This window comes from Zophobas morio, unplaced genomic scaffold (assembly GCF_036711695.1).
Source record: "Zophobas morio isolate AGI-343-1 ecotype UQ-CSIRO unplaced genomic scaffold, CSIRO_AGI_Zmor_V1 ptg000018l, whole genome shotgun sequence".
In the NCBI taxonomy this organism is placed as follows: Eukaryota; Metazoa; Arthropoda; class Insecta; order Coleoptera; family Tenebrionidae; genus Zophobas; species Zophobas morio.
Window position 1 is genome coordinate 5,520,296 of NW_026972123.1, and position 24,267 is coordinate 5,544,562.

Sequence of the window (24,267 nt, forward strand, 5' to 3'; positions counted from 1 at the left end):
TCCTTTCGGCTTCATTTTTTCAAATACTCCTACAATTTGTTCAAAAACTCCGAATGAATTAAGATTAATTTTTAAGATTTTTGAAAAAAATTGATTTTCAAACCAAACATTTTTGCTGAACCATTAATACGCTATATTTTTCGAATTATTACGTTAAGATTGTTTGTGAATTTTTAGATAATGAACAAGTTATCTAAAAATTCACAATTTGTTCGGAACCTCTAAATGGATTAGCGTAATTTTTTCGATTTTTGAGAAAAATTGACTGCATTTATAAAAACCCTGTATATAAGGTGTTTTTCAAGTGGAACACCTCTGTTTTATTAGACAGTATGTCATTTGTCGGTATAAAATATGCCAAAATCAGTAGTATCTCAGCAAGTACTACCACTTTAACCATGTTTCTTGTTGTGAATAGATGACTATGTTTGTTCAGAAAAAAAAGGCAAAATATAAACCCCGCCCACCCACCCCGTCTCAATTCTGGTGATTTTTTTTATTAGTCGTAAATCGAGGGGTGGAGTTTAATTGTAAAATCCTTACTTTTCTACGAGAAACTGCCATGTGAAATATAGTGTTATACAAAGAAAACTAAATGCATTAATTATTATTATTATTATTAGTTTATTACGGAATAACTCCAATTACAAAAAGTAAGAAAATTAAACTTACAAATACATAAGGTATATGATTAACTTAATTAATTATCTTTATAACAATGATCATACAATAAACACAAAAAGAAACAATTTTAAATTATCCGAATTATACAAGATTATTTATCATTCTCTTAAATACAACAAGGTTTGAGTTAAAAATATCAAATTTTACAAAATTAGATAGTTCGTTTGCTTGTTTCATCATTCTTCGCAATGGGTGGTTAGTTGACATATTAGTAGATGCTTTGTTAATTCTGAAAATTTTACAAGATCTAGTAGTTCTGCAGTTTTTATTTGGAACCCTAAACATTAGTTTGGCTAATAAGTCATTACTATCTATATGGTTGTTAATAATGGCGTGAAGAACACATAAATCCGTTATATCTCTACGTATCTCCAAGGATTTAATATTGAGGAAGCTCATGACCCATTCATATTCACCTTGTTGATGTAGATGATGTTCTTTAAATTCAATAGACCTCAAAAACTTTTTTTGAACACGCTCTAACAATGAAATATGAGTGTCGCATGTTGGATGCCAAACTGAAGAAGCATATTCCAGAACAGAACGCACGAGAGAGCAATATAGCACTTTAAGTGCATGAGAGCTCATATCCTTGCAATGGCGCCAAATCAATCCCCACATCTGCAGAGCCTTGTTAAATATGTATCGATAATGACTTTTGAAAGAGAGTTTATTAATAAAAAAAGAAAACCGAAAGAGAAGCCCCACCCATCATCTCGATCACAGTGAATTTTTCATTCGTTGTCAGACCGAAGGGCGGAGCCTATATATAATTCGGGACGGTGAAATCACTAATAATAAGGATTTTCTCTTCGAAACTACCACGAAGAGAACTTCGAAGTTCAAAGAAAATGAAGTTAAACGAAAATATAAATTAGAACTATAGGTATGACACAAAAAATCGAATATAAAAAGATTCTTTAACAAACAAAACAACAAATAGTGGAATTAGATTGAAATATACTACTTATTCATATCAATATTAAACATCCACCCAACTCAGATTAAGATGCTTTGAAACTTTAGTTGCTCTTAATTCTCCCAGGATGCCCAGATATTTATATGAATTTTACGGCTTTGTAGTCTCTATTTAACTTTTCGGGTCGTTTATGGCACTCGTAAAGCGACGAAGCGGCTTCTGTTTTCAGTACCCTAGATATGTTTATATTATTTATTACAAAAATATTTTATTTTTATTATTGGCTACTTCAATGGAAAGCAACTGAAAATACAAAAAAATCTTTATTTATTTACTTATTTATATTTATTTATTTATTTAAATATTAAATTATACAAATTGTTGCTTTGTGTAGTGAATTATGTAAACAAGGGCATGTCAATGAGGTAAATTTCTGTATTCAATAAAAAACTCGTCGCTAAAGTGGAGTAGGTAGATAAATATACCTTTTATATTTATATTTTTATATTTTTCATTCGCAGAAATTCTTTTATTTTTCTTCACTACTTATTAGAACATTTATAAACAGAAATAAGATTATTTCAAACTACAAATTCTTTTTTTTTTAAATTTCCAAAAAGGCAAACCAATCGTACAAATACCTAACTGGAATTGATAAATTGGCAAGCAAATACCCACTTATTTAAATTTACCAAATCCTGAAAAATATACGGGCCGTTGCTTGTGACGATCTTCAGCTATAATATTTACCGAAGGAGGAGCAAATATCGTGGATTTAAAAATGAATGGGAGATGTCAAATATCTCAAATTTTCAAATTGAATAGTAATGATAATATTGCATCTTTCCCTTGCATCAATATTACTAACGTCGGCGTCGTAATCAATTTAGGAAAATAAGAAATAAATGTTTAATTGTAGAATAATAGAAGAGGATCAAGAGAGAATTCATCCGTGCAAATTTCTCAAAATGCGGCATATTCAGAAAAATATTCTGGCCACATAACTTCTTTTTTTAAACAATGGGCTTTTAAAAAGTTCGTATTTTGCATATTTTTCATTCTTAGTGCATAATTTACTAATTAAGTGAATGTTAATGTATATTTTTGTAAAATTTTCAAATTGTATTTTTAAGACTGTACTGCTGATGGTATAGTTATTGGTTATAACAAAGTTTTTGTTTGAAAAGGTCATTACATGGCATTTATCCAAATTAATGGGAAGGTTATTACAAGCACTCCAGTTATAGAATTCATTGATATCTTTTTGAAGTAAATAGCAGTCATAGTTGGAAGATACGCGCCTAAACATTTTTAGATCATCAGCAAACAATAATACTTCAGAACCTATTCTTTTTACTACATCATTAATGAAGATGGCAAAAAACAATGGTCCTAAAACAGAACCTTGTGGAACGCCAGATAAGACAGGAACTTTGTCAGAAACATGACCAAGGTACTTAACACATTGCATTCTTCCCGTTAAATACGATTTAACCAGCTTCACTAAGCTATCAGAAAATCCAAAGTTGCGTAGCTTAATTAATAAGATAGAATGATCAATCCTGTCAAACGCCTTTGAAAAGTCAGTATACACCACATCCACTTCCTGTTTAAATTCAAACGACTCAGATATATATTGGGTGAAACAAACTAAGTTGGTAATTGACGACTTTCCTTTGATAAACCCATGTTGTGAATTACTTAAGCCGTTACGTACATGAAAGAATAAGAACTTATGAAGAAAAATTTCAAAAACTTTTGAAAAATTAAATATGAGTGAGATGGGACGATAGTTAAAATATCATCGCGTTTACCCTTTTTAAAAACAGGGGTAATAATAGAATATTTCCACATATCAGGAAATGATAAAGTTTTAATTATTAAGTTAAAGATAATAGATAACGGATAAGCAAAAGCGGCCGCACAATCATTAAGTAAAAAACCAGGAATATTATCATAACCAGAAGTTAAGTTAGGCTTATTTTTTTTCAACACCGCATAAGTATCTGACTCATTTAGAAAGGCTAGATGAATGGTAGTATTCACGGAGCCATCAACAAACTTATTCGAATTGACATTGGCAGCGCTAGTGAACCCTGAACTAAAGTGGTCAACAAAAGCATTAAGGATATCTTTTGGATTATCAATTAATCGATTTAAGTAATTCATCTGCAAAGGTATTCCAGATTGTTTCTTTAAGTTGCTAATGTGACTCCAAAATTTATTAGGATTTTCTTTAATATCAGTTTCAAGATTCTCAAGATATCTGCGATGTGCCAACTTGATGTCATTCTTTAATGAAGAGCGAATACTCTTAAAATTGCGAATGTTATATTCAGATCTGTCAGTTCTAGACAAACGCTATAATTTGGACTTCAATTTAAGTTTCTAATGTCATAGGAGAACCAAGGTGGATACGAGCTTAAACGAGATGAACGAGACTTGGGAACATGTACATCCAAAATGTTGTTTATATTAATAAAAATGAATCGCCGAAATGTATGTACTCTCATAACTTCAGAACGACTGCACCGAATTGGACGATTCTTTTTTTTACGTGTACCTTATTGTCAGGACAAGGTTTATATGTAAGAAAATTTATAAAAAATAAGACGGCTAAAAGATAAAAAAAAAATAAAAATGTTGCATGGGAATCGCCACTTCGAATGAATTTGAATAGTTGGCGTTCCTGACGGACCTTTCGCCTAACTGACGTGTCATACAAAACTATTTCTTCCGTGCGATTGTGAAAAAAGTATTATTGCATTTCAAATTGTTCTTTGTTTTTTCGTAAAAAAAAACGTCGTTTATTTTAAGAAAAGTCTTAGTAAAGTGAATTTAGTTACACATTGCGAAAGTGTCTTATTAATTTTGATCTGCCATTCTATTTACCTATGTTGTTGGTTTCGACAAAACTTCAAACTTTACCGTTATTCGAGGATTTAATTTGAAGTTTTCAATATTTTAAAATTTTCAAGACAAAATTTACAGATTTGATTGACTGTGAAAATAATTCTGTGTCGTTTTATGAAGTTCATGACAATGCCGAGAACACGATAAGCTGACATAAGTCCACGAAGTCAAACAAATGTGCGACGAACTACCTAAGGTGCAAATCGCGATGATTTATTTCAAGGGTAATTCGGATACGGAAGTTGATCAGCGTTGTGCTCATAATCAACATCATAATCAAACATTGAAGCGAGACATTGGACGGTATGAATAAAACTGAGTAGATACTCATATTCGAAGTACCAAGTACCTACTTCATTATTACTCTCATATACCTGAGCATCTACCCGATGTACTGTGTATCTACTTGCAAACATTGTATCTCCCCGGACACAAATTGAACATTTACGCGTTTTGTGAGCATTTAATCTAAAAATGAGCATCGGCGTGGCAAATGACTATTTGTCCTTATAAATGATAAATTAAATGTAATATATTTTTTTTCCTTAAGAATATAGAGTTAACAAAGTTAGTTGAGTTACGAAAGTCTCTTTTGCTCCACGTTGGCCACCAACGAGCGATTTTCATGATTTTTGTGAAACTTTGCTGGTTTTGAATTTGAATTTTCTGTCCTCGATAGTTGATGCTCAGCAAGAACCACGGGAAGGTCTGGAGCAGATCTCGCTAGGAAAGGAGAGGGCTAGGAATTGTTAATGAGGGATAGAACGTTATACAGTACAATACAACGGAAATACAATACAGGTACCTACAATCTAGCTACAATACAGAATACACTACAGATACAGATACAATACAAATGCAAAGTTAGTACCCAATACACCACCGGAAGAAATTGCACCAAAAATTGAGAATGTTGCAAAATGAAAACCCAAGCAAGCACACCAATGGAACTCGAAACGAAATCTATAGTTCGCAGCGCTCACACGCCCAAAGGAGAAAGCAGCCGCATAGATACAGGGCCGACTGACCTCATCCGTTTAGGATGATGAACCTCATCCGTTTAGGATGATGACCCAGCGTCTAAGGGCCAGCAGAACCCCCCCAGGCCAGAGCGTCTGACGACATGGAGAATTCAGTCTCGGAACCAAAGAATGCACTGTTGCAAAATTAAAACCCAAGCAAATGCATCGTGAAAACAAAGCATTTGCACCACTGGAGCTAAATTGGCAAGACCCAAGTTAAGTTAGTAACACATACAATATACAGTACAAAATGCTTCAATTACAAAAGTTACAATATACAAATTTCTCCACGTTTGCCAACAAAGAGCGATGACTTTGCTCGCTCGTTGCTGTTGCCCAGCAAGAACCAAACAATACGAGGAGGTCTGGAGTGCGTCTTGCCATTAAAAGAGAGGACTAGGGTTTGATAGCATGGGTGAAGGACACCGTATTTTGTAAATTTGGACGCCGTAGTTTAAAAATGATGCATACGGTATTTTGTGAATTATGAACGCTGCACTTTGTATATTCCAAAGCCGTAGGGTAAATGTGTACAAGAGTGCGCATATGTATAAGAGTACGCACTGATGATTTTTGATTATTAGTGCCATCTGGGTAAGATGTAGTTATACCATTCAGAATTTAATGCTAAACCTGAGATAAAGGTGCAAAAGTGACCTGAATATAGTTTATAGTTTGGTCGTACTGACGATTTTATGTTCACACGTTGTGTGGATGTAATTTTTACCGCTCATAGTTTTAGTTTTTTGTAAGGTACGTACCAGTTCTTTTATTTTACAGTAATAATTTTCATTAGTTGTAACTTTTAAGGTGTCGTTATACACTAACAGTTTTACACTTTCTGTCCATCAAAAGCTTTTAACTTTGAAAACATTGGGTTATGTACAAATGTACAAGAGTGCGCAGCGAGGTATTGTATAAGAGTGAGCATTGCTTGCAATACGTAGTCTAATAGTCTTGGAGATACATATCATACGATAATGAATTATTTAACTCTACTACTTTGTACTGCTTCTCAAGTTGTGTGGTGGTGGTTATGGTGATTTTTTTTTTATTTTTACTTCCTGAGCGTGTTGTAATCGAGTCCGTCGACCGACTCTCTATTTTTACGTTTTCTCGTCTTTTCAAGACCCCTAGAGTACGAAGAAATAGGTCTCCCGTTTTATGTGTAGTCTGTAGTCACTTATTCCCATTTATTTTCACCTTAGAAACAAATATTTTTTCATAAAATGTAATGCGTACTCATAAGCGTTCAAATGCGCACTCTTGTGCAATGAACTGTCTAAGAGTGCGCATTTACACATCTTGACAAAAATTGAAATTACTCTTAAAATATAGTGGTGTTGGGGTGTACAATTAAATATATCTGATCTCTAAACATGTATATAACGAACCTATATCATAAAATTTGTCTATCCAAAAAAATTAAAAAGTTGTTGACAGTTTTACACTAAGTGCGTACTCTTGTACACATTTACCCTACTATATCAATCCTGAATGCATGTTATTAACAACATATTTAAAAAAAAAACGGGCATTTTTGGAAAAATATCCACTTTCCTTCGTGTTCACAACACGTAACACAAAACATTTTCGCTAATATTTATTAACAATAAATTAGAAATTCGCGAACACGTGCTACTTTTAAGCCAAAACGGAGCTCCAGTGTTGCCGCTACCAGACCGGAATCAAAACTAAACACAGAGGATGGAAAAATTGACCGTTTATCAGGTAGCTCACGTGACAGTGACGTCATCGTACGTCACGATGAGATTGCAAAAATTATTTTTCATATTTTAGATTAGAAATTGTACATTTTCGGGGTTAATTTAACAATGTTTAAACAAACTAATTAGTTTTTGCTAACCTCGTGTTCTTAGGAAGATGGATTTCGGTTTAATTATCATATATTGATAGTTATCATATTTGAACATTATGAATTCTATTAATTATGTTTAAATTTTATTTAATTATATCGCGAAAATGTCTAGCTTTGACCCACCAACTTCAATCGTTTCGAAAATTTATCCAAAATGTAAACATTGTCGACCAAACGAATCACGGAATCCGATAAATTAAAACTGAAGTCGTACTTACCCTGTTTTCGGTCTTTTTCGGAAAAATATTCATTTTCGTCCGTGTTCACAGCACTAACACAACAAATTTTCCTTAATATGTATTAATAATAAAATTGAAATTCGCTAAAACGCTCCACTTTTACGCCAAAATGACGCGACGATCTTGCCGCCATTAAACAGAAATTAATACTGAACACAAAGGACCGTAAAACGTGACCTTTATACAGGTAGCTCACCTGACATTGACGTCATCGTACGTCACCATGAGACTGCAAAAATTATTTTTCATGTTTTGGCCAGGAAAATGCACATTTTCGGAGATAATTTAACATTGTTTAAACAAATTAATTTGTTTTTAATAATTTCGGGTTTGTAGGAAAATGAGTTTCGGTTTAATTATCGTATATTGATGCTTATCATATTTAAACATTATAAATGATATTAATTATGTTTAAAATTTATTTATTTATATCGTGAAAATGTATAGCTTTGATCAACCGATTTCAATCGTTTAGAAAATTTTCCCAAAATTTAAACATAGTCGACCGAACGAATCACGGAATCCGATAAATTAAAACTGAACTCGAACTTACACTGTTTTCGGTCCTTTTCAGAAAAATATCCATTTTCGTTCGTGTTCACAGTACTAATACAACACATTTTCACTAATATTTAAATATATAAATTAGAAATTCGTGAAAAGAGCCCTACTTTTAAGCCAAAACGGACTCTGATGTTGCTACCACCAAACCAAAATCAAAAGTAAACGCAGAGGACCGAAAAATGTGACCTTTTATCAGGTAGCTCACGTGACAGTGACGTCATCGTACGTCACGATGAGATTGCAAAAATTATTTTTCATATTTTAGATCAGAAATTGTACATTTTCGGGGTTAATTTAACAATGTTTAAACAAACTAATTTGTTTTTGCTAACCTCGTGTTCTTAGGAAAATGGTTTTCGGTTTAATTATCATATATTAATAGTTATCATATTTAAACATTATGAATTATATTAATTATGTTTAAATTTTATTTAATTATACCGCGAAAATGTATAGCTTTGACCCACCAACTTCAATCGTTTCGAAAATTTTTCCAAAACTTAAACATTGTCGAATAAACGAATCACGGAATCCGATAAATTAAAACTGAAGTCGTACTTACCTCGTTTTCGGTCCTTTTCGGAAAAATATCCATTTTCGTTCGCGTTCACAGCACTAACACAACATATTTTCAGTAATATTTATTAATAATAAAGTAGAAATTCGCTAAAACGCTCCACTTTTACGCCAAAATGAAGCGACGATCTTGCCGCCATCAAACAGAAATTAATACTAAACACAAAGAACCGCGAAACGTGACCTTCGGACAGGTAGCTCAGGTGACAGTGACGTCATCGTACGTCACGATGAGATTGCAAAAATTATTTTTCATATTTTGGCCGGGAAAACGCACATTTTCGGGGATAATTTAATAATGTTTAAACAAATTGATTTGTTTTTAATAATTTCGGGCTTTTAGGACAACGATTTTCGGTTTAATTATCATATATATTTATGCTTATCATATTTAAACATTATAAGTGATATTAATTATGTTTAAAATTTATTAATTTATATCATGCAAATGTATAGCTTTGATCAACCGACTTCAATCGTTGCGAAAATTTTCCCAAAATTTAAACATTGTCGAGTGAAGGAATCACGGAATCCGATAAATTAAAACTGAAGTCGTAAGATAATTAGCTTTTATTTATGCATAAATTGTGCAGTGCGTTCTTTCTAACACTGACCATAGAGATTCCCAACTCAAGGTGTCTACCCCATATTAACTGATATTTTGGTGACTCGATTTTTGCCTTGATGGTTGAACACTGTTACTGTTTTCCGTTTTTGTTGTATCGAGATACTACTTGAGCATCAACTGTTACCTACTGAAGTATTAGCATCATCTAGAAAAACTAGAAATATTTTGATTTGATATTCGAGTAGATACTTCGTATTTCGAGTATGAGCATCTACTGAGTTTTATTTATATCAACCATTGTCAAAAATTTGATCGAACGTTGTTTGGACAGAACTTCCTTCGCACCAAAAGTATAATGAAACATATTTAGCATTTTCGAGTTGAGTCTTTTCTTCACACAATTTTGTGATGACCTAATCAACATTTACGATCAACACGTATACCATCTTGGATTGGTGCAGTGTAATACTAAAAATAACTGTATTGTATTCCCAAAATTATCTGCGAAAATCGAGTGGGCCGTTCCATCAATTTTTTGGGGGGAATAAGTAAATATTCTTAACAATTTACCATGCTTATAATAACTTTAAAACGTCTGCAAGATCTCAAACAAGTAATTTCTTCAACTCTTGAGTTATTCTCTAAAATAAATTGACTGATCCACACATTTTTTGGAGTCACTGTAAAAACAAATCTAAAAAATATGAATGCAATGATAAATTACGAAAATATATTGATGATATTTGGCACATTTTAGATAGAATTTATTCGGCAAAATCTTGAGATGACGTCATCAAGTTTTTGGGCTTGATTAACAGATATATTTTGATTAAAAACCTACCATGTCAAGCAGAAACTTCAAAACTATATATTTCAAAATTCAGTTTTGCAATTCTTGATTCAATCAATAAAATAAATTGACTCAGTGATTAATTTTTTTGAGACAGCTCCTCTAAGCAAAACTAAAAAATATGAGTGGAATGATAAATCACAAGTATAGTCTCATCCTATTTTGGACATTTTAGATAGGATTCATTTGGCAAAATTTTCGGCTGACGTCATCAATTTTTTGGAGGGAATAAGTAAATATATATTATATAAAACATTGAATAAAAATCTAAAATTTAATAATCGAAAAACTGAAAAATCAACGAATCGAGAAGTCGAGAATTTAAAAAATTGGACAATTGAAAAATCGGATAAATCAAAAATCGCAACATCGAAAAATCGAGAAACCGAAAAGCAAAAAATCGAAAAACCAACAAATCGAAAAATCGAAACATTGTAAAATTAAAAAATTGAGACATCGAGAAATCGAAAAATCAAAAGACAAAAAAATCGAGGAGTCGAAAAATTGAGAAACCGAAGTAGGCCAAAATCGAAAAATCGAAAACTTAAATATGGAAAAATTAATAAAGCGAGAGATTGAATAATCAAAACATCGAAACATCCGAATCTCAATGAATTGAGATCTCAAAAAATTTAAACATTCGTAAATTTAAAAAATTAAAATATAGAACTGGAAACTCGAGAAACTGAAAAATCTAGAAATTTAAAAATTAAAATATGAAAAAGTTGAAAAATCGAGAAATTGAAATAAAAAACAAAAAACTGAAAATCCAAAAATAAAAAATAGAAAAATCTAGAAGTCGAAAAATGAAAGAATCGAAGTATTGAAAAATATCAAAACTGAAAGAAATATCCAAAAATTGAGAAATCGACAAACCAATAAAGCGAAGTCGAAAAATCGAAGAATTGAAGAACTGAAAAATCGAAACTTTGAGAAGTGGGAAAATCAAAAATAGATTAATTGAGAAATCAGAACACTGAAAATTTAACGCAAAAATTTGAAAAATTCAAAAATTTAAATACTGAAGAACTGAAAAATCAAAAAATCGAGAAATCGAAAAAACTAAAATTTAAAACAATGAATAATTAAAACATCGCAAAATTGAAGAATCGAGAGATCCAATTCAGTTTGAAAAATTGAAAAATCGGGGCATTGAAAAATTGGAAAATCCAGAAATTGAAAAGCTCAAAAGAAAAAAATCGAAAAACCGAGAAATCCAAAAATCGAAACATCGAAAAATACAAAAACTGAGACTTCGAGAAATCGAAAAATCGGAGGATCGAGAAATTGAGGAGTCGGAAGCCGAAAAGGAAAGTTAAAAATTGAAAAATTGAGAAATTGAACAATCAAAACAACGAAACATCTGAATTCGATAAATTGAGAAATTAAAAAATTGAATAATCGAAAAATTTTAAAAAAGGAAAACTGGAAAATCAAAAATTAAAATTCAAAAAATCGAAAAATTGAAATATAGAAGAACTGAAAACTCGAAATATCGAAAAACCTAGAATTTTAAAAAATGAAATATTAAAACATCGAAAAGTTTAAAAATTGAGAAATCGAAGCATTAAACAGTCCCAGAATTGAAAAATCTAAAGTTTACAATAAATTGAAAATCCAAAAAGGAAAAAAGCGAGAAATCAAAAAAAATCCATCAATTCAAAAATCGAAAAGTCGAAATTAAAAAATTGGAAAATTGAGAAATCGAAAATCTAAAAAAGCAAAATTGAAAAATCGTAATCTTAAAAAATCGAAAAATTGAGGAATTGAAGATGTGAAAAATCGAAACTTTAGGAAATCCAGAAATGGACAAATAAAAAAAACACTTTAGAAATCGGCAAACTGAAAATTTAGAAACGTAAAAATTTGAAAAATTGAAAAATCGAAATATTTAAAAACCGTAAAATTGAAGAGGACAAAAATTGAGAAATGGTATCATTGAAACATCGTAAGATTGAGAAATCGAAAAATAAAAAAAATCGAGAAATAGAAAATTTAAGGAATGGAGGAATCGGAAAAGCCCAAAATTGAAATATTGAAAATTTGAGACATTTAAAGTTGAAAAATCGAGAAATCGACAAGCCGAAAAATCCCAATAGCGTATTTAGGTATAAATCACAAGATCAGGACTATTCTACTTTTTAAAATTTAAATACATAACATTATAAATTGGAAAATGTTTTTTTTTTTTTCCAAAAATCTTGACGTCTAAGGTGAAAACTCGACACGGATGCATAAACTGTAAACGGGGCGAAACTACAATTTTACTGTTGTAAAATTTGGAGATTGCGTCATTTCATTGTTCGTGACAAATTTTGGAGAGTGTAATTTGATAATACAATTTGAAATCTAAATTTTGTCATTCGGGAACATTATGTATTAAACCGTTAAGATGTTCAAGAACTTTGTTCACTCATTCGTCGTAAAGTCCAATGGTCGAAACGGGTTAGTTCTTCGTAGTGGATGTGTATCACATCAACTCTAACAACACTTATTAAGTAACTCTTCTTGGTTTACACTGATATAACTTCCATAGTCGGATATTTACAAGTTCGAATAATCAAATTGAAAATGTGTCAAAGTTACTGATAAAATTAAGATATTCCTTACGACTCGCACTTTTAATATTCCTTTTTAAAGCTTTTATCTCGTCGATATGGATCATCAATTTAGATTTCCTGTATAGTTCCAGTAAAAAAATGTTATTTTATTACAATGATTCACTAATTCCGACGGCGTACTCAGTTTACATAAAAAATAAAAAATCTCCCCATCCTGTCTCTCAAATCACATCAAACTCATACTTTAAGCAAACACAACAATACAACTTCGCATTCATTCCCTCGCGTTCTCGACACACAACCCCCTCCAGCCACCGTAAAGCTCTAAAGCTCTATAATAAAGCTCAATCCGTCTCGGCCGCCGCCGCCGCCTCCGGCCATCAACCCGTCATAAAAATCATAATCCTCTTCCAGGTGCGCTACACCGGCTACCGAGACCGGCCCCAAGAAGAGCGCCAGGTGCGCTTCCAGAACGCCTGCAGGGAAGGACACACCGAGATCGCCTTCGCCGCCACCGGCACCAACCTCCAGCTCGTCTTCACGCCGCCCACCACCGGATACATGCCCGACAAAGAGTGCGACTTCGAGAAGGAGCCCGGCAAGGTAGGCGAATTTTTCCCAGTGCGGCTCTGAGTCGGTCCCCTTCGCGCAAAATGGCGTCGGGCGACGGCGCCCAATCGCGGCGCGGCGTCTTTATTGATCGCGGCGGCGCCATGCCAAGCGTCGGATACAGTCGGCTCAAAAGTTTCGGGGACGGGGGACGGGGTGAAATAGGGGGATGGGGGCGTAAATTGTTTTAACGGGGGTGATTAGGGGGTGAATTAGAGTATTCAAGTGATTAAAGTGTTAGAGAGGAGTAAAAAAAGATCAAAGAAGGCGGTAGATTTTGAAGGTTTGTCTTTGATAGAATTTTCATTTTGTCAGGTTATTATTAATAATTTTGAAATTCTGAAACATCGAAAAATAAAAAATTTTAAAAATCGAAATCCGAAAAAATTGAAAGATCCAAAAAACTAGAAAACTACAGAAAAATTCCGAAAATTGAAATGTGGAAAAATTCCGAAATTGAAAACTTAATAAATAGAGAAATTTAAAAATCGAAAAGCTAAAAATTTTTTAAATCTGATTGGTAACCGAGATGTTATGAAATTGAAACATCGGAAAAATTGAAGAATAAAAAAAAATAAAAAATCGGGAAATCGAGAAATGGAGAAGTCACAGAATCGATAAACTGATTGAAATAGGCCAAAATTCAAAAATTTAAAAGTTAAAAATTTAAATCGAAAATTTAACATATCGAGAATTTGAACAGTCATAGAAAGGAAACATTGAAATCTCGAAAAATTCAAAAATCGAAAATCGAATTTTAAAGATCGAAAAATTTAAAATCAAGAAGTCGAAATATTGAAAGATCAATTTCTCGATTAATCGAGTTTCTAATTTTCCCATTTCCCGATTTTCAATTTTTCAGTTCTTCGATTGAGAAATGGAAGCATGAAAAAGCTGTAAATTCTAAAATTTAAAATTTCGAATGCCGGAGAACTGAAAAATCGAGATATCGAGACATCAAAAAATCAAGATATCGAGACATCAAAAAAACGAGAAATTGAAAAATTTTAAAATCTAAAAAACTGAAAAATCGCAAAAGTAAAGAATCCAGAAATATAACAATTGAAGAATGAAAACATTGAGAAATCCTAAAAGTGAAAAATCGAAAAATCTGAAATAAAAAAAATGAAAAATTTGAAATATCTAAACGTTGAAGAATCGAGAAATTCAAAAATCTAAAATTCAAAAGACCAAAAATCGAAGAACTCAAAAATCGACGAATTGGAAAATTTCAAAACTTAAATAACAAAAAATTGAGAAATTGAAAATTCGAAATATTGTAAAATCGAAAAGCCGAAAAATCGAAAGATCGAAATAGGCCAAAAAGTTAAAAATTGAAAAATTGTCTAAAACTAATCTAAAACAGAGAAATACAAAAATTGAAAAATCCCAAAACTGATACATCAAAAAATCGAAAATTAAGAAGAATTTAGTTTTCGGTTATTGGAAATGTCAACAAAGCAAAACGTCAAAAAAATTAAAAAATCGCAAATTTGAAAATTCAAAAAACGGAAAATTAAAAAATTTAAAAATTCAAAAAAATTAAACATAGAATGAAGAAGAATTGAAAAGTTAAAAAAAAAATTGGAATGTCTAAAAATTGAAGAATCGAGAAATTGAAACATTAAATAGTCAAAAAATTCAAAAATCTAAAATTTAAAAAATCGCAAAAATTGAAAAATCGGAAAACTGAAGAATCGAAGAACTGAAAAATTGAGAAATTGGCAAACTTCAAATCTGAAATGTCGAAAATTTGAGAAATTGAAAAATTGAAAAATCTAAAACTGAGAAGTCGAAAGATTGAGAAATTATGAAACACAAAAAACAGAAAAATCTAAAATTTAAAAATTCGAAAAATTGAAAAATTTAAGAACTGAACAATCTATAAATCAAAAAAAAAGAAACATCAATAAACCGAGGAAGTAAAAAATCGAAAAGACAAAAAATCGAAAAATCCAGAATCGAAATTTTGCAAAATTCCTAAACAAATATCGAAAAATTGATAAACGGAGGAAAGATTGAGAATCGAAAAATTAAAAAATTCCACAACTGAGATATCGAAAAATTGAGAAATCGAAAAATCGAGAATTCAAAAAGTTGAAAAATCGAATAATTGAAAAATCAAAAACCTGAAAAATTAGAATTAAAAAATTCCAAACCTGAAACATGGAAAAATTGGGAAACCAGAATGTCGCATAGTGGAATAATTGAAAAATCAAAAATGTGAAAAATAAGAATCGAAAAATTGAAAAATTTCGAATCTGAAATATCAAAAACTTGAGACATTACAAATGTCAAGAAAGCGAAATATCAAAAAAGTAAAAAATGGAAAAATGTGAAATTTAAAAAATCGAAAATTTGAAAATTCAAAAAATTGAAAAATAGAATTACGAAGAACTGAAAAATCGAAAAATCTAAAATAAAAAAATAATAAAAATTTGAAATATCTAAAAATGGAAAAATCCAGAAATCGAAACATTAAATAATCGAAAAATTCAAAAATATAAAATTTAAAAGTCGAAAAATCGAAAACTGAGAAATCGAAAATCTAAAATTTAAAAAATCGGTAAATTAAAGAATCGAAGAATTGAAAAATCGAGAATTTGAAATGAAAAATTGAAAAATCTAAAACCGAGAAGTCGAAAAATTGAGAAATTATGAAATATCAAAAAAACTGAAAAATCTGAAATTTAAAAATTCGAAAAATTGAAGAATCTAAGAACTGAAAAATCGATAAATCAAGAAAGCGAAATATCAATAAACCAAGAAAGTAAAAAATCGAAAAGACGAAAAAATCGAAAAATTGAGAATCGAAATATTGCAAAGTTTCACAACGAATATCGAAAAATTGACAAATCGAAGAATTAAAAAATCCCACAACTGAGACATCGAAAAATTAAGAAATCGGAAAATCGAATAATTGAAAAATCAAAAACCTGAAAAATTAGAATTAAAAAATTCCAAACTTGAAAATCGAAAAATTGAGAAATCAAAAAGTCGAAAAATCAAATAATTGAAAAATCAAAAACCTGAAAAATCATCGAAAAACCGAAAAATTCCAAACCTGAAACATCAAAAAATTGAGAAATCAAAATACCGAGAAATCAATTAGTCGAAAAATCGAATAATTGAAAAATTGAAAACCTGAAAAATGAGAATCGAAAAATTGAAAAATCGGAAAATTGAAGAGTTGAAAAATTGAAAAATTAAAAGTGGTAAAATTGAAAAATTAAGGGATTGAAAGACTGAAAATCGAAACTTCGAAAAGTCGGGATATTTAAAATTTAGAAACGTCAAAAATAGTAAAATCGTAAAATTGACAAATTGAAGACTTGAAAAATTGGGGAATCGAAAAATGGAAAATAGAGAAGTCGAAAAGTCAAAAATATGTATTAAAAATCGAAAAATTAAAAAACTGAAAAATCCAAAACCGAGAAGTCGTAAAACAGAAATATTAAGGAATTGAAAATTTGAAATATTTATAGTTTAAAAGTTGAAAAAGGAAAAAAAATCGAGTAACTGAAAACTCGAAAAAATGAAAAATGAATGAACTGAAACATTGAAAAATATACAAATTTTAAAAATGGAAGAAAATTCGAAGAATTGAAAAATCCCAAAACTGAAACTTCGAAAAAATCGAGAAATCCAAAAGTCAAAAAATTGAAAAATAGAAAAAATTGAATAACTGAAAAAGGAAAAATCGAAACATGAAACCTGAGAAATCTAGAAATAAGAAAATTGAAAAATATCAAAAATTGAAAAATCGAAAAATTGGAAAGCTATAAAACTGAAACATTGGAAAACTGAGAAATCGAAAAATTGAAAATTTGAAGAATCGAAAAATTGGAAATCGACGAATTGCAAAAGCGAGAAAATGAAATATCGAAAAGTGAAAGAATAAAAAACCTGAAAAATCAAGAAATCAAAAAGTTGAAAAATTCAAAAAACAAAAATTGAAAAGAAGGATTGAAATAGTGAAAATTGAAACATTGGAAAATCCAGAAATGGAAAATAAAGAATGATTAATCGAGAAATTGAGAAATTCAGAAAATGAAAATTTAGAATAGTAAAAAACTGAAAAATTCTTCAATTTTTCGTACTTTTTTAGGGGTTATGAAGCGTCGAGAAAACATGAAAGTAGCCAGTCGCCCGATGGATTCTGGAAGTAAAAAATGTATGTTTAATCGGGTGTTTATTGCTCTCTCGGTACAAAATAAGTACGAAAAAACTGTCATTAATATTATATTTCCTCATTATAAAAAATTCTTAAAAACAAAGTTCAAAGATCAAAATTTTTCGATGAAGTTTTTTAATGGTTGTAAAAGTCGATGCTCGACCACGACCCGAAATTCTCCATCACCCATGTTTCCACGAATGCCACTACCTCGTGAACACAATTCCCGCATTCTAACGTCTCGACCCATGAACCGGAAACACCCATCTTACCATCCCGACCACAAAAACCGGCCTCTCCGCTCCAACTCGAGCAAAAGACACACTAATTAGCCTCCATCCCATCCTTTACACGCTCGATCGATCCCCAAATTGCCAGTCTAATTAAACGAGCACAAAAGACGCGTGCTAAGCACCGACCAAGAAAGCGCCTCTTCCATATGCCGTCGGCGTCACGGCCCCCACACGCAACCCGTGCCCGAGACACCGCACGGAACCTTCTGCGGCCCTTTGCTATCCACCAACTTCCCCGGCTCCGCGCTTCCGGCCCCGCCGACGCGCCGGTCATCCCCGGCCCAGCCCTTGGTCCCGATCTGCGCCCAGCGCTGGTCTATTGCGTCCCGGCCTTTGTTCGCGGTCGCGTGTCGCTCATCTCCGGGAGACAAAGGGCCGCTGTTGACGCGTCGCCGCGCTAACTAGCAGTCGCATAATGGGTGTTTTGTTTCTCGGGCGCTTTAATTGGGAGGCGTCGCGTCGATGAATGCGCGTGACGCCGGCTCGTTTGTCATGGGGGTAGTTTATTAAACAAACCCTTTTTTTGGGGCATTGTCGCATCACCTGGTTGTGAACATCGGTTTACAAGAGGGATGCTAGTTTAATATCTGAGTAATTTGTCACAGATCGGGGCTCGAGGGGCGAGCTTCATGTGCGTTTTTCAAAGGAAAGGGGAGAAATTGCTCTTAATAACGTGCACCCTCGTGGTGGGTGTTTTGGGGAATTAAGTGCAGTTGGGATGATACAAAGTCACGTGAAATTGATTGGGATGGGTGTCGGGGGCAGATAAATGGGCGATGGAGATGATAATATTAATTTTAATACTTCTTTATTTCCAAAGGGCAAAGCCCGAATGCAGGAAATATATATTAAAGTGAAGTGTATTGCTTATAAATGAAAGTAAGAAAAGTATGGTCAAAAGTTATTTCGACTGAACTTTCCTCGCTTCTGAAGTACAAACCAACAAATACTGCTTCTCTGGTTTCACCTTCTTAAAAAATGACAGTTGGAATCCCCGAGAAGATTCCACATTCTTAAAAAAAAAGAGATTTGGCGCCCTCGAGAAGGTTTTGCATTTTTAAAAAAGATAGTTGGGACCCCTGAAAAGACATTCTTAAGTAAAATATATTTGGGGCCCCTGAGGTTTTCCATTAAAAAAATACAGTTGAGACCCCTGAGACGGTTCCACATTAAAAAAAAAAAAAAGAAATTTGGCCCCAGCAGGTTTTACATTTTTAAAAAAGACAGTTGTGCCCCTGAGAAGGTTTCACATTCTTAAGTAAAATATATTTGGGGCCTAATCATTGGCTTTATTTTTTTATTAATACATACAGTATTCTTTGAATGACACGATACTCAAAATCATGTTTGTAATTTCTCGTAGAGAAGTAAGATTTTGCAGTTAAGCTCTGCCTTCTTGGCTCACGACGAATAAAAAAAATCATCACAATTGAGGCAGGGTGGGTGGGCGGGGCTACATTTTGTTTCTATTTTCTTAGTACGTGTAGACTTATTTCGACAACAAGAAACTTAAAACATGTCTAAAATGGTAAATTTTTCTAGTAATCAACTTAAATTCTCCACTTTTCTTCGACATCCCATTTAAATACGGCAACTGCATCGTAAACTTCAACGTCAACAGCAAGTTTATAAATCCCAGTTAACAGCTTTATAAATTTCAAGAATTGCGAAAAAATTGAGAGTGGTGCTTTTATTTAAGACATGTAAGACTTTAACATTGCTAATGAGGTGAAAGGAATGTCCAAATTCTAAAATACGATTGGCAAATGCTGAAAACGTACGGACATTTTTTAGAGATATATTTTTTACGAATATTCTGTCTAAAACAAATTGTTTCAATTATAAAAAAAAATGTTTTTGTTTCCTTGGTAACCTCTATAATGTAAAAACTAGAGCTGTAATTAACACTGCCGCAGTGTTTTTGACTTGAATTTTACAGTTTTTCATTTTTTGAGTTTTTAGTTTTTTGCAATTTTTCGAATTGAGTTCTTTTTCCTTTATTTTTACAATTTTACGATTTTTCAATATTCCCATTTTTTGGTTAATTTTTAATTTTTCGTTTCTTCAGTTTTTTTATTTGCAGTTTTTCAGTTTTTCGATTTTCAATATTCGTCAGTAGAGAGCGGAATATATGCAGCAAAATTTTGGGAAATATGATCATATGATATGCATCAAATTGATGCAAATATGCAATAACTTTCTTAATATATGCAGAGATATGCAGTTGCATATGCTCCAATAATAAAAGAAAGCGTAATAACCGAACTAAATTTATTTACAAATTGCAAAAACACCTTACCCTTTATTACAAAAAATACATAAATCACATTGCAAAGTGTTTAATTAGATCTCACTGACAAATAAATGACATTTTTTAAGATAATATTCTTATACTAAAAAATAAATATAGGTAAACAGAACGAATTAAAAAATAGTAGTAATCGACTATTTAATTACTATTTTGGTAACAATTTATTTTTAAATATTTTTCGAAATATTCTAACAAAATTTTTTCCGGTGATTCTAAAGTATGTATTTGTAAATAGAAAAACTGCGTACTGCGTCCACAGATGTAAAAATACTTATCGGATTAGAGCAGGCACAACAAAACACAGTTCCTTCTTGAAGAATAAGTTCAGGAAAAGGTTTAATTAATAAATTAATTTGAGTTATCTACATATTTACACACATCTCTATCGCTTTAAATACTTAAATGCAAACTCATGATGAAAAATAATAGGATAACGTCCCTTCGACCACCATAAAACATACCATTAATACCCTTAAGTAAGGAACAAAAATATTGAAATGAACGGTATTTCCAAAAGTAATTAGGACCCGAATTTACCTGGAAGGATGGCTTAACACCCAGTGGTTCGTCCAAACTACCATAAAACCCAAACCATTCCCAGTTATTTGAAGCTCAGGACAATATTTGCAATATGATTCATGAAATTTCGTCTTTCTAGAAAAATGCCGATCGAATGGCAATTTTTTTTTTTTCAAAGTAGCACAAAAATTGATAAAAATGCAAAATAAGCACCCGTTACGTGAAATATGCAGCAGAAGGCAAATATATGCAAATATGCAATTTTTTTATAGCTGTATTCATTTTTAATTAGCATGATTCGTTCACATATTAAATATCAAGACTTATATGCAAAAAATAACGGATATGCAAATTTCATAAAATCCGCTCTCTATTCGTCAGTTTTCTCAATTGCTCACTGATTCAATGTGATATATTGATAAAAAAATACTGCTTCCTATCAATATTCTTCGTAGTTCTCGAAAAATTTGAGATTTTTTGGTTTTTCAGTTTTTAATTTTTTGTTTTTCAATTTATCGATTTTTCAACTTTTCGAATGAAGCAAATGGAAAAATTGCAAAATTGTACAATGGAAAAATCAAAAATGAAAAAGGAAGAACGATAAAATTAAGACTAATAATTGGAAATCAAGAATTTGAAAAATTAAAAGGCGAAAAAGTGCAAAATCGGAAAATCGGATAATTGAGAAATCCATAAATTTAATAACTGGAAAATTGAGGAATTGAAAAATTGAAGATTGAAGGTTTGAAAAATAGAATAAACGAAAAATTATAAAATCGAAAAAACATTGACAAAATAAAGGCAATGGAAAAAGGATTTAAAAGCCAGAAAATGAATATTAAAAAATCGTGAAAATGAAAAATAAAAAGCAAGAAATGAAAAACTGGAGAAACGAAAAACTGAAAAATCGAAAAATTAAAAATTGAAATATAGAAAAACTACAAAATTGAAAAAGTATGATATCAAAAAATTGTAAAATCTTACAAAAGGAAAAAATAAATCCAGATTTTCGAAAAATTGTAAAATAGAGTTTGCGAATATTTTAGTTATGAAGTGATATTAAAGTAAATGTATGTAAAATAACAATAAAATACGTTGTCTCAGATTTCACGTGGTTATTCCGTTGTTCTGAAACATATGAAAGCAACATTCACAAAAAGAGACTTTTTGGAATCGTCTTCCACGCCAAATTCGACAGTTTACGATATAAAATTTGACAACAATCGGTCCAGAAACGGAAGTCCTATTTCTTCGTATTCTAGGAGTCATGAAACGTCGAAAAAACAAAAGCAGCCAAGTAGATTTCAAGTGTGAGTTTTTAGATAATCAATTTCCAAAGCGGTGGATTGGTACCAGACAGAATGACCAGCTAGGCGACCAGATCTAACTCCAATTTAATAATCAACTTACAAGAAAATCTATACTATCTCCCAAACGGCCGTAAAATTCCCAGCCAACGGAAGCTCCTTCCCGCCGAAACCGCCGCCTCATATCAGACCTATAAATATCGAGTATCGTTGCGGTCTCTCGCGCACCTTTCATATCGCTTTTCAGCGGTTTTCCGTTTCCCTCCATATTCGCCGTTCGTTCGGCCGGTATCTGTATCGAGTTCCCGTCCAGCTGTCCGCCGCCCGAAAAAGCGCATCTCGGCCTTGTTTGGCGAATTTCACGTGTTGTTGCATTTAAATATCGCCACATTACTTGAATAGATAAAACACGGGTGGTCCGAAATGACGCCGGGTGCAACAAGCCGCAGCGAGTCCGTCGCTCCGATTACTTCACGGCTCATCGCTCCGACTATCCGATACGCAACGTTATACATACAGGCAGGTCGCAATCTGTATCTGTTTTCAACAAGTCGGGAGAGGTGTATCCGTGACGAGATGATTGAACACTTGAGGGCTTTCGGTGATGGAGAAGCAGGCTTTGTAACGATCACGGCGGGATTGACGGACGAGGGGCGAGTGGAAATGAGCCAGAGGTTGTTTTTTTGTAGAAATTGTATCTACGCAACTTATTGGAACAATCACTAACAAACTATTATCCATGAAAATCTAGTGAGTTTGTTGGTATTCGATGCAGAAGAATAAAAATTCCCTGAACTGTTTTTAAACATTGTTGCCGATACTTTCAGTTTTCACTAGCAATGACCAAGTTAACGGTATCCATTTCTTAGAAAGCATAAAACTTTACGCTATTTAAAACAGTTATTCGGTTTTTTGTAAGTGTTTATTTCATATGTAAGGAACAAACACTAAAATTTCTCTTAAACATTGTTTTTATATGAATGGGGGTTCTACATACGACGATTGTCGCATGCCACATTTAGCATCTCATCTTTAATTCTCAATCATCAGTTCGTTCTGCTCGCCCACTCTTCTTAGAAATGGAAATTTCGACCTTTGTGAACAGCCTATTTTCATATCTTCCAACTTCTTTTTTCACATTTCCAAGATTATTAAAAGGGTTGGTAAAAGACAACCTTGCTCTATTGCTTTGATGGGTTTAGCTCTTCTGAAACATTTTTCCGGCCTTAAATTGAATGATTTATCTATTTAGTTATTACTAATGCTTACGTAAGTGTTCTTTATTTGCTTTTACTAAGTACTTCCAAACGCTTATTAATAAGAACGTTACTATAAGCCTTCTCCAGGTCCATGAAGAGCTACAAAAAAATGAAAATGCTTAAAATTTGCTGCAAAGTAACAACGTGGATGATCTAACTAAAATTATACTTATTTTGTTGTACGTTAGGTAGTTTTTCACATACTACCTTGGTAAATTTAGAACGAAAGATGCGTAAAAATATCACCCCACCGACAAGCTACAATTCACTCCATTTCTATTATTTCGCTATGAAAATCTGTATCATCACCGTCATTTTCAAATTCAGATTCTGAATCAGATTCACCTAGCGAAATAATGAAAGGAGTTATAGATTCGTACGAAAGATTTCCCATATTTTTTCCCAATCTGTCAAAATAAGTTTTTCACAATGTTTACAAAAATTTTGCCACATGCTTGGAGTACATTTAGAAAGCGCCTCAAGCCATAAATTCTCCAACCTATTTTTTAATGAAGGTTGAGAATTTATATGCTTGTTGTAATAGTTCTTACAAAATCCCCACGCCATTTCAATTGGATTATATTGACAATGGTACGGAGGTAATCTAAGAACTTCATGACCACTTTGTCTTAATGCTTCGTCTACCAACTATCTTTTTTTTCTATTGTTTCTGAAGAGGTTAATTAAATCCCACAACTGTTTCTTCGAAAATTTTTTGTCAAATTCAACACTATGTTTAAAGAACCATTCCTGTATGTCACATTTTTTACTAGAAAAAGTGGGTGGTTTATACAACTGAATCGAATGATACGGTGCATTGTCTAAAACCACCATCAGTTTTTTAACTACTATATCGATATGAGGTTCCCAAGTTAAATGTTCATCCACAGTCACACCTAAAAAATTTACAACATTATTATGTTTTACTGAAGCTGTAGTGGATTTAATTAATACGTTAAAGTTTTTTTTGCCTAGAATAAGCCGAAAACTGCAAATGTGATGTTTTGTCTTTATTCAGAG

The 24,267-nt window shown here is 32.0% G+C and overlaps 1 protein-coding gene across 1 annotated transcript in view; it reads left to right on the forward strand.

The window, feature by feature from the left end:
• The window catches only part of LOC135130886 (protein big brother-like), a 142,398-nt gene that overhangs the window by 16,958 nt on the left and 101,173 nt on the right, over nt 1–24,267 (forward strand). Inside the window, exon 2 of the mRNA XM_064058335.1 lies at nt 13,190–13,378. Coding sequence (XP_063914405.1) covers nt 13,190–13,378 — 189 coding nt within the window. The remainder of the gene's footprint in view (nt 1–13,189; nt 13,379–24,267) is intronic.